The following is a 12,213-nucleotide window of genomic DNA, read 5'->3' on the forward strand; positions in this document are numbered from 1 at the left end:
AGGATAAGATAATCACCTGAAATCTCATTATGCTGGTCAATTTACTTTTAGATATTCAATACCTCAACTCTCTTACCCTCTGATTGGTGAACACCAAACTCCTCCCAAAGGTTTCCTTTTAAAAGGCTAACATCTAAATTTTTGCTAACTCCACTTTTCGTCATTTTTCTTGGGTTTGAAATTCAGAAATATCATCTCTCTGTTGTACCCTCTCCCATCTTCCAGTTTCCTTTCTTGTTTACCTTCCTCCATTAAATTATAAACTCCTTAAGGGCAGAAAATGTTTTCTTTTTCTTATTGTATCCACATAGTGCCTAGCACATAGTTTTGGCTCTTCCTTTGTTTTCAAAGACTACCTATGACATCATGAGAGGGATGTTTTCTTGACTTGCTTATGAGTTGGACTTCAAGTGAGGCAGAATTGCACAAAGTCATCAGATTCACTTTTCTCTTCCAGTCACTGAGGTCTAATGGCAGGACAAAAGTCTTCAGTATCTAAGTTCTAAGCTCTCTATATCACCTACTTCAGACTTCTTTAGGGAAGAAGCCAAAATATATAGTGGTACAAGTCTGGAAGGGACTCTATAGTACTCTAAGAGGGGTATAGAGATAGCAGATCATTAAATATTTGCCCCAATAGCAACCTTAAATGTAAGTCCCTTCTAACGGAAGTTGATGAGTCATTTGAAGGATTTACATTTTTCTACTTGTTTGTGTCTTCTTGTGAGCACCTATAAATCTTCTGATTTTTCTATGGAGTGATATAAATGCTTTCCTATCCATATACATTATTACCCTATGTGCTTATATGGGATCTAGAATCCTGGTACTCACATTTGGTGAAAGCTAATTTGAGCCAAATGTTACAGTTTTTCCTTTGGTAACTTTAGGTGAGAACAGTGAATCAAAGAAAGAAAATGATTATTTTTGTACCTGTCCATGTGAGCCCAGAGTCTTTGGGGGTCTGGAATTACACTTCTGTGTCCATGTTCTAGTTCTCCCAGCAGAATGTTAAGTATCATGAGGGCAAAGAGACTGTTTAACTTTATTATTACATCTCTGATGCCTAGCACCATGCCTTACAGAGAGGAGAAACCTAATAAACATTTTTCAAATTGATTTTTCAAAAATTTGTCTTCCTGAAAAAATAGTCCCTGGAAAAGAAACACACATGGTGCCTATTCAGTGTGCTATCTGTTCTTCTTCATGGAATTTTTGTGTAGCATACTACATAGTTTAGTATAGTAGACCAGACCAGGGGCTGATCTTCTGAATCTCTTCCAGGGAATTGATTTAAAAGAAGAATAAGACGAAGAAGAATGTGAATTGAGCCCTTTAGGGAAAAAATGAGCTGAGGTCCTCACCCCACCTGACTTCCTGGTTCACTCATTCATTCAATTTAAGACTAGAAACAACTGGACTCTGTCAGGATAGAGCTTCCTGTTGTTTTCTCCCATTAGCAGCAATCTTTGGTTTTCCATCTGCTTGAGGGGGGGTGGGGGGTGGATAATGTACAAGTGTCTCTGAGGGCCCTGGACTGACTCTGCACTTCATCAGAAACAAGAAAAACAAACGGTGTAAATGGCTAACTTGGAAAACAGGTGGGCATCATCTCCCTACCCAAGAGAATCACATTGAGGAGGAAATTTGTTTATGGGATGGGTTTTTTAAGGTGACCTGGAAATTTTAGCAAGCTATAAACAAATAGTTTTTTTTTTAATTGTATTAGTTCTCAAAGACTAACTAGCTGCAGATTCAAGTTAAAGATGGCAACTGGCTGACTGTAATCTGACCTTGAAGAGAATTGTTGTCTAGCTTTTCCCCTCTCTTCCCTCCACCCCCAATCATGCCTGGAATCTTCTTCACTACAAATCCACTCTCCAAAACAAAAACTGTTTTCTACATTTACATAATCCTGAAGTCATGCAGAATCAGCTCACATTTCACTTTCCAGCCTGGATAATAGATCTCTATTGCTGTCTCCCAAGCAGCTAGAAAACACCAGCCTTGTATTTTATCCTATGTGATCCATGTAAGCATATTTTCCTGATGTGTCCTATGCATCAGGGATATCAAGTTACTGTTTGGGTTGCAGAAACATTTCATTTGGGTGGGAGTCACATGCAAATCCAGGGTTATTTCATGTTTAATCCAGGCTACAAAAGAAAACACTTGTTTCCAAGCAAACATCTGAGGGAAAGGAAGAATGTGCTTTAGAGGGTTCCACCTTTGTTGCCAACATGGATTTATTCTATCAGGGTGGGTCTCCTCCTTCTTGTATCCCCCAGTATCTGGTTTGGAGGATTTAGAAAGCATTTCTTCAATATGGTTCACATAATTATTTAACATTTATGGACTGCATACTACACATATACCTAGAACATACAAAAAAATTGCACAATCCTTTACTGGCCAATAAAAAATTTAATAAGAGGAAGAATGAGTAGTCCCATTCCTGACTAATAGCACTGGATAGAATCCTAGGAGTTTGTTCTGCTTATCCCCCTGATTTTTGGTAGACTTAACCCAACCACCTGAGGCAGATCCAATGTAATTTTCCTATTTTTTCTTGAATAGCCACAAAAACACACACAAGTTACTATTTCCTGAAACCTAAAATGTAACTTCCATAATAGCAGAAACAATGTGTCCCTTTGATTTTAGGTTGTCAGAAAATATGACCTATGGTTAGTTTTGTCTTTTGTCAATTCCTTTTGTGCAGAGAGGCAATGGGATCCAGCGGAACTTCCACCTAATTCAGAGTCAGGAGCCCTGGAATCTAATCCTGCCTTTATCTCAAACTATGTGATTGTGGAATTTATAAAATTAAAATGATACTTTTGGCACTACTTGGTTCATATGGTTGTTGTCAGGATCAAAATGAGTATGTATAAAGTATTTAATGAGCTCCAAAACCCAATATAAATATCATCTGTTGGTATTATTCTTTTAAAACAGGATATGCTACTTCATTGATGTAGCGAACTCTTGGTAGAGAAATTCTCGACTAACACAGATCAGGAACTGTGCTATAATTTATAGTTTTATGGAATTTGAGGGGCATTGAAATATTAAATAATATACCCAGGGGCACCTAATCAGTAAGTGTCAGAGGCATAATTTGAACTCTGGTCTTCTGGACAGAGGCTAATTCTATTCACTATTCTGTGCTGCCTCTATACACATATGTATTCTTTTAAGCTAGAATCTGAAAACTCTAAAACCACATGCCCAGTGGATCCATACCTGGCAGTGAAAAGGAAACTAGCAGAGCACTAACTGTCAGACTCCATTCCATTTGAGACTAGGGGGAAGCAGGTGACATTGTCAGAAGATATTGGTGGCCTCACAGTATTGAAGGTATGAATGTACCCTCTCTGACTCTCTCCATCTCTATCTCTCTCTCTCTGTTTCTGCTTCTCTCTATCTCCTGATCTGAAGATACTTCCATTCAACACACCTTCTTGTGAAAGTCATATGTTCCTTTTATGTGTTCCTCTCCCTGTATGCAACCTCACCATGTGTTCTCTAGAGGTATCCATCCATTCTTCCCATTGATGACATATTTATTTGTAGGAGAATATGTTTCTTGGTTATTTTGGGGGAAATGTTCAACAGTCACTTTTCTTACTCTATTTCATTAAATACCTTTACTTTGAACTAATTGTGATCTTTGGTTAAATAATAAATAGCATATATAATATAAATAAAATAATATTAAAAATAAACAATCAATGATAAAAGCCCCACCAGTATATTGGTGGGAGCTCATACATGCACACATACATATATGTTACATATATACATATCAGTGGGTATAGATATGTAGATATTAACCCACATCTACCTTAAATCTGGATTATGTTGCCTGGAGGAGTTCACATAAAAATGGTGGAGTGGGAGATGAGGTGCATAAACAAGCAGAAGAAAATCAGTACCTGAAATTCCAACATAGTTTTCCCCATGTTTGACTCCAGCATATAGTGGTAGGCTCCTATACTGGTGCTTGGATCATCAGCATCATTTATAGTGCCCTTGGAAAAAAGCATGAGAAGAACAGATTACTTACTGATTTCTGTTTCACAATGAGTTCTCCTTCATGCCAGGAACTCTAGGGAAATACAATAGCCTTGATAATAAGCACCTCACTAGTTCAGTAGTTGGCTTTGGGTAAGATTCTTAGCCTTCTTGTCTCCAAAAGAAAAAAATGTTAATGGAGTTTTTCATCAGAATAAAAGTCCATTAGAATGTTGTTTGGGACAGTGGAGAGAGTACTGGAGTTCTGGCCCAACTGATCCATGAGATCATATTTGACATGGGCATTGCACCAAGCTATTATCAGGGACATTCCTTTGTTCTCTTACATCCTTGTGAGTCCCAGCCTAAAATATCTAATGACCCCAAAAGACCCTGAGATGATTGTCCTCCTTTGATCGTCCTTTAGATTTAAGATGGGCAGAGAGATGCACCTCCAGGCTACACCTCAATTCTATCAAGCTGTATCTCAGACATCTGTCTGTTCCCTAAAACTAAGGAATCTTTTATGATGGTCATTCCCTATGTCTCCAGGCAGACCCCAGTCAGATAACCAAACCCCTGACTGAATGCCTGAGGGTTTACCACTCTAGAGTCCTGTCCACAACTTGACACAGCATCTGCTGTAAAGAGTATAAAATCCCTAGAACTGATGTTGTCTGGGGGACAGCCTTTCCATCCATGCTGTCCTTCCAAGGAACAGCTTTCCATCTTGCTGTTCCACCTGTACCATCCTCCTGGCCATTTTCAACATTACTCTCTAAATTAATACATTTCTCTTTTTATTTTTAAGCTAAGTATTGGAGTCTTGCATTCTTGCAGAAAGGTATTGTTCCCAAACCCCAGGTGTGTACCTCTTCACCCCCATAACAATATTTGTAAAGTACTTAGCATAGTGCTTGGCACATGTGTAATAGGTGCTTAATACCTTTTTGTTCCCTTCTCTTCCTCTTCCTTTTTATCCTATCTCTGATGTTTGCTACTTTGGTTGAGTAACTTAAGCTACTTGGACCTCAGTTTTCTCTTCTATAAAATGAGAGAACAGGTATAGCTGGCCTCTGAGGTACTTCTAGTTTCAGACCTTTAAGTTAAATAATAGTGAAGTCATTTACAAATTGATTTTTACTTGCATAGGCTTCTCCCAACTTTTATATAGTTGCCCTCTAAATGCCTTGTTAGACATATACCAATATGACTTTTCAAATGAATGATAACAGTGTCCTCAGAACTCCTGCAAGAAAGGATGAAGCTGATCTATAAAGAAACTTATGACTGCAAGAACTGTCTATACTTTATGCTCTTGGTTCATGACTGAAGCTTTCTATAATACCCTGCTGTTTGGTATGGCTGTGGATCTTGGCTTGTATTTCCTTCACGCTTGGATTATTTAAGCCTCAGGAAACTAGGTGGATGGATAAAGGATAGAAACTGAATTCCTTCAGCTTAGATGGGGGGAAAATATAAGCTCTGAAAAGGCCTGTGGTTAAGTGGATCTAGTAAGAATTAGGCCCTTTAATAAAGACCATCTAATAGTGAATGGTCAGGAATTCCTGGGAATTGTGGGCAATGGTAGCTTTGTGGGACTGAACAAACAAAGTGGCCTGCATCAGGTAGCAGCAAATTCATAGCTTTTGAATGCAATAACATTAACATATTGCTACTTAAATATTTCTGCTGGCTTTTAAATATCCCAGAGGAAATCTGCCCAGAAGTCTGCAAAGAATATACTTTTTTACCTTAAAAATTTCCATTAAAAATGATAAATTACCTTTACCTTGAGAAACTCCCTAAACAGCCTCCTCACCCTGAGGGTAAATTCCTAAAGAAATTAAGCTCCATTTCCCTAACTTTGTCTCTTAAAGATATGCATTTCATATTCACAAGATACAGAAATAAAAGCCTCCTTTCACTCAGGTTCAGATATAGAAGAGATCTCCTGGACATCTCTTTGCTGGTTAAACTATTTTCCTGCCCTTTGCTCCCATCCCCTTTCATCTTTTATAAGTAATAAGAGCATTTTTGATCAAAACAGCATGCACTATGATAACTCTGAAACTATTTTAAATTCTTGCCTCACATGGAAGCAGAAATTTCTTTCAGCATGACAGAATCATTTTAGTTAGCCTAAGGGCAAAGATGGAGATCATCTCATCCAACATCCTCATTTTTTTTAACAAATGAAGAGGCTGAAATCTAAATAGCTGAGTGTTTTTCCTAATATCATGCAGATCTTACAAGCATATAATCAGCCCCCAGATTTGAACTGATAACTTATGATTACAAATCTAGAACTCTGATGAAGAACTATGCTTATGAAGGGGAAGAGAGGTATGGAAAATTGTCAACAGCCAATAATCCAAAAAATCACATCTATTTTGGAACACACACACAGACACACAGACACACACACACCACATACTTTGTATTTCTCCCTAATTTCATCTCCACTCAATCTATGTTGAGAATATTCCCAGGAAGATAATCTCCAGGAATCCACTTTTGGATAACTGAGATGTTCTCATCTAAATTAGTGGATGATTTTGTGTTCACATTGTCTCACTAAAATCCAATTCATGTCAAATCAAGGCATCCCTCATCATGATGCTATAAGTCTTCTTCAAAACAAAGAAGGAACAAGAACCATGTACAAAGTTGTTGTTTTTTCTTTCTTTCTGAAAACCTTCTCATGGACTTGATCCCTTGGCATAAGAAAAGAGTAAAAATTTGAGATTTATGGGATATATTGACTATTTCTTATCTCTAGTTTACCATTTCAGGTTTAGGGTACTGATGTAGGTCTTATGGCATTAGAGGAATTAATACCCCTCAAAGAGTTAGTTGACTTCTCATGGGTAATATCTGGGCTATAATTGGGTGGCAAAAACTATCAATCTTAACTTAAAGACTGAGCAACTGTCCCTGAGAGATTATTTTCCCCAAAGATGGGAGCTAACACCTAATCTCCATTTTCCTGACTTCTAGTCCAGTGTCTTTCAGTGTCTTTCATTGCAGCTAATTTCTTATCCCTTGTAGGTAGTAGCACTTACACTGGTAGAGGCAATGGCTTCCTGAACGCTTTCTATAATGAACTCCTTAGTGATTCTTCGAGATGGCAGTTCATTGAAGAGAGAATTGATCAGGGCCACCTTGGCTGCATCCCGTCTTGCTTCTGCTCTGCTTAAACAGCACTGAACAATATGTTTGAAAAGGAAAAGAAAAAGAAGTTATTTAGTCCAACAATTTTCTCATTCCTCTGATTTTATGGGGGGGGGGTATTCTTACACATGGGGTAGCTGGGTGGCAAAGTAGATAGAGTGGAGTCAGGAAGATTCATCTTCCTGAGTTCAAATCTGATCTCAGACAATTACAAGCTGTGCGACCCTGGACAGGCCATTTATCCCTGTTTCCCTCGGTTCCTCATTTGTCAAATGATCTGGAGAAGGAAACAGCAAACCACTTCAGGTCCTTTGCTAAGAAAACCCTAAATCGGGTCACAAAGTGTTGGATATAACTGAAATGATTGAACATGAAAAAAAAATTCTTACACATGTTTTCACTGTTCCTATAGAGATGGCCCTCAATTTTCCATTTATTCTAAACCACTTGACCAAGTTTTGTTTCATGACTATGAATTATGATCGTCTACTAACCACTTCATTGGCTGTAGCAATACACACACACACACACACACACACACACACACACACACACAACTAGATAGCACTTTCTCCTTATTATCCTCTTCTCTCAAGGTTTTCATGACACTGCTCCCTCTCATCTGCTTTGTTGAATCTTCATCCAGGTCATGCTCTCTAACATAGATGTCCCATTGGCCTCTATCCTGTGCCATTTTCTCTTCGTCTTCTATGCTGTTTCCCTTGGGGATCTCATAAACTTCAATGGATTCAATTATCAGTTCTATTTTGATGATGCTCATATCTACTTATCTCCTTACCTGTCCACTGAATATCAGTTCTGAGTCTCCAGTTTTCTGTTGAACATCTTGAACTGGATGACTCATAGATATTTTAAATTGAGCATGTCCAAAATCTGATTATACATCTTCCTAAACTCTCCCTTCCTCCCACCACAGCTTAGGTGTCCTCCTCAATTCTTCACTCTTTGTCACATCCCCTCCCATCTAATCTGTTACCAAGTCCTGTCTATATTACCCTTATAATATTTCTCACATAGGCTCATATGCTCTCTTCTCTCCTCTGACATTGCCACCACTCTAGTTTGGGGCCTTATCATCTCCCACCTAGACTACTGCAATAGCCTTTTGGTTGGCTCTTCCCACTCCAGTTCATCCTCCACTCAATTCAGTCAAAGCGAATTTCCTAAAGGACAGATATGACCATGTCACTCAATAAACTACTCAATAAACTGGAACAGCTCCCTATCAAGATCAAATATAAAACCCACTGTTTTGCATTCAAAAACCTTTATAATCTCTCCCTCTCACCTTTCTAGATAGTTTATATCTTATGCCACCTCTTTCCATGTATTCTTTGATCTAGTGACATGGGTCTATCTCCTTTCTCTTCCTCCCAGCAGACACACACTCTGGATGTCTCTGGATTGCGTTTTCTCTGGCTTCCTTCACTTTATTCAAGTCTCTGCTTAAATCTCACCTTCTCCAAGGAAAGTTTTTATGATTTCTTATAATTTTAGGGCCTTCTCTCTGTTTATTATTTGCCATTAATCTGGTATATTGCTTGTTTGTACATAGTTGTCTGCACTTGCTCTTCCCTATTACCTGAACTGTCTGAGAGAAAGGATCTTTTTGCCTTCCTTTGCATCTCTAGCACTTAGCACAGAGCTTAGCATATAAGTGTTTAATAAATACTCTGGACAAATTGCAACCTCAGCTTCTGTAGAAGGCTGACATTGTTGAATCAGTAAAGCTATAACCACAAGATTTCTGCAGTACTTCAGTCCTAACAAAGCCACAGAGAATAGAGGGCCACCAGGCTGACTAATGGGGCAAGGAGGAGGGGAGAGAAGAGTGGCTTTACAGACCATTTAGAAAATTGAAGCAGGTCAAAACTTCCTGCAGATCATCAGTGGGATAGGATCCAAGAGTGACTAATTCATTTTCAGTTTGGGCAAGATAGAGAGAGCCAGAGGAGGAAAAAACAAAACAACACAAAAACAAAAAAGGCAATTAGTGAGGAGGAGTTTTTAACTGATTTAACTAGAAGAGACAGTTCCTTTATCCTTTAAAATTAAAAACATGATTAGAGTTTAGAAAAGTTTATGTAGACAATTTTGCTGTATTTCCACAATAATGTGGATTGACAAATTCAGCCACTCCTTAAAGCCTGCCTGCAAAAGGTACAGGCCCATAGCCAAGTAACCAGTGAAAATGTATAGGCTTCCATAGCACTAAGGGAAAGGGCTAGGGCAGATATCTACCCTGCTTTGCATTGAGGGCTTTTTGCATTGAGAGTACCTACTACTGTAGATTAGAGTATATCCAAAACACCTGGAGTAACTCTTACTATTTGCTTTTTGCTTTTCTTTTTTGCAGTTCTTTTTCTTTTCTAGCCTTTCTAATAAAAAAAAAAAGTCCTATTTCCATTCATTCTGTATGGTATGGCAAAGGAATGTTTGAAAATATGATACTTAAATCCCCTGTGAACAGTTGCAAAGACTGCATGGTGAATGATATTAAGTTTCCTTTGCCATTCTTGGTTTTCTTTTTAACGGGGTGCTAATTTTCTGAATGTTTTGCTAGTATTAACAGATAACTACAGAACTGGTTCATTGTGAAATGCAGTTGACTTTTCCCAGCTTACGATGGAGCATTTGGGGCTGCAGAATGGCTGGCTCTCAAGGAACTTTATAACTTTCAATCTAAATAATGCCAATTTAAACCATCTTTGGGAGAAAGAGAACTAGTAAACACCACATTGATAAAAGAAGCTCTTTCTTTTAAGCAAAACCAGCTAAGTATCAGATCAAAGAAGAGGCATACATTTACAACCAAATGGGATTGCTTTAGAGATCAAAGGACTATATATCTGAAAGGATGGAATGAGCCTTATACTCAGAGAACATTAAAAGGAGCTATGAAGACTTAAAAATATCAAGATTTTAAAGGTCATATGTTTCTACTTATTGTTCTAATTTATAAAATCTTCTATTAATACGGAAGAGAGAGTGCACTAATTAATAAGCACATAAAACAAATTCTGTATCATCGAAGGACATTTCTTTCTCTGGTATCTCTGAAAGACTTGAAAGACTCTGAAAGACACTTCCAAAAAGCCCATGTAAAATTTACCAGTTCCTTCCTTCAATATTTTGAATATTAATTTAAAAACAGTATTTGCATTTTTTTCTTAAAGGCCACTCCCTTGCTTAGGGAATTGTCCTTCAGCTTCCTTTCCTACATAATAAAAACCTAGTGTTAGACAAGAAAGAAAATGCTTTTGTTATTTTTCCTGTGAAATACTCTAAGTAAACTACCTAAGCCAAAGCAAAGAGAACTAAGATCACAAGAGTCATTAATTTTATTAAATTAACCATTAATCAATCAATCATTCAGGGTGACATTTTTAAAAAAACAAAATGGGAGAGCAACTTACAGTCAAGATGGTGGCTTAGAAGCAGCAAAAGTTCAGACCTCTAAAAACCCTTCCTTACCGATCACAAACTGAATGCTCCTAGGGGACTAAAATTCAAACTTAACAACAGGACAGAGCCGGGGAACCCTCCTTCTGGACCCAACTCAAAAGGTACGCCCCCCCCCAAAAGCCAGAATCTGAGAACACTTGGGCTTAAGGGGAAGGCAGAAGGAAGGTCCCAGGACCCCTCCCTCCCAACCCAGAGCACTGAACCCCCAGCAGCAGGAGGAACCTCAGGGCAGGCAAAGGTGCTATTCTGAAGGGTGCACTTTGAAAACAACCTGGGCCAGGCTCGGGGCATCTAACACAGATGGCAGGGAAACAGCCTGAGAGAGATGGAGGGAGCATGTAGCCCCATGGCTGGGTCCTGCTCGGGCACATCCAGACCAACCCAGTTGAACCTAATCCCATCAGGAGTCCTCAGAGCTCAGGGAGGCCAGGACCCCTCCCCCCCTTAGAGTGCAGGGCCTTCTGAAGTGACAGTAACCTCAGGGCAGGCAAAAGTGCTGTTCTGAAGGGTGCACCTTGAAAGCAACCTGGGCCAGGCTCAGGGCATCCAACACAGACGGCAGGGAAGCAGCCTGAGAGAGACGGAGGGAGCATGTAGCCCCATGGCTGGGTCCTGCTTGGGGCACATCCAGACCAACCCAATTGAAACTAATCTCATGAGGAGCACTCAGAGCTCAGGGAGGCCAGGACCCCTCCCCCCTCTAGAGTGCAGGGCCTCCTGAAAGGACAGGAAACTCAGGGGGGGGCAAAGGCACTGAGGTACCTTATGGACAGTGCTGTGCCAGGCTCAGAGCGTGGAAGTAAGGCAGCAGAGAAACAGCTGGAAAGAACTGAGAGCAGTAACACCCAAAACGTCAGCAGGCAGGGGAGGGCAGACCCTGGGCTTCCCTGGGAAGAGAGCGCAGCTGAGGAGAATGGACAATTTGCCTGGGGCTAAAGCCTTGGACCATCAGAAGAATACACTAAGAGCCAGCCCTCCTCACTCAGATTTCTGACTGGAAAGGGGATGAAAAACCATAGAGGTGGCAAGCGGTACAGAAGTACAGAAGCCGCCAAACACCAAGAAAAGGAAGAAGAAGGGGGTGACTTTGGACACATTTGATGGAGCAAAAATGCAAAATACAGAGGATATAGAAGAGGAAACACAAACAAATGCTCCAATACCTTCCATAAGAAATGGAAATTCTCCACAGTTCTTGAAGAATTTAAATTGGAAATTATCAAAAAGATGGAAGCCTTCTGGCAGGAAAAATGGGAAACAATGCAAAAGGAATTCAGCAATCTGAGGGACCAAAATATGCAAATGCAGAAAAAGCTCGAAGCTTCAAAAAACAGGTCAGACCAGACTTCCGGTCAAGATGGCGGCTTAGAGAAAGCTAAAGTTCAGATCTCCTGAAACCCTTCCTTACCGATCTCAAACCGAATGCTCCTAGGACACCAAAATTCAAAAGGATCAAAAGCATAGACCCCGGGAGTCCTCTTCCTGGACCTGGACCTGGATCAAAAGGTACACCCCCCCCCCCAAATCCAGAACCCA

The 12,213-nt window shown here is 39.7% G+C and overlaps 1 protein-coding gene across 1 annotated transcript in view; it reads right to left on the bottom strand.

Moving 5' to 3' along the window:
• The window catches only part of LIX1 (limb and CNS expressed 1), a 66,782-nt gene that overhangs the window by 8,786 nt on the left and 45,783 nt on the right, over nucleotides 1–12,213 (bottom strand). Inside the window, exons 3-4 of the mRNA XM_001363914.4 lie at nucleotides 7,083–7,223; nucleotides 3,939–4,034 (exon numbers count right to left, since the gene is read on the bottom strand). Coding sequence (XP_001363951.1) covers nucleotides 3,939–4,034; nucleotides 7,083–7,223 — 237 coding nt within the window. The remainder of the gene's footprint in view (nucleotides 1–3,938; nucleotides 4,035–7,082; nucleotides 7,224–12,213) is intronic.

This window comes from Monodelphis domestica, chromosome 3, assembly GCF_027887165.1.
Source record: "Monodelphis domestica isolate mMonDom1 chromosome 3, mMonDom1.pri, whole genome shotgun sequence".
NCBI classification, from domain to species: Eukaryota; Metazoa; Chordata; class Mammalia; order Didelphimorphia; family Didelphidae; genus Monodelphis; species Monodelphis domestica.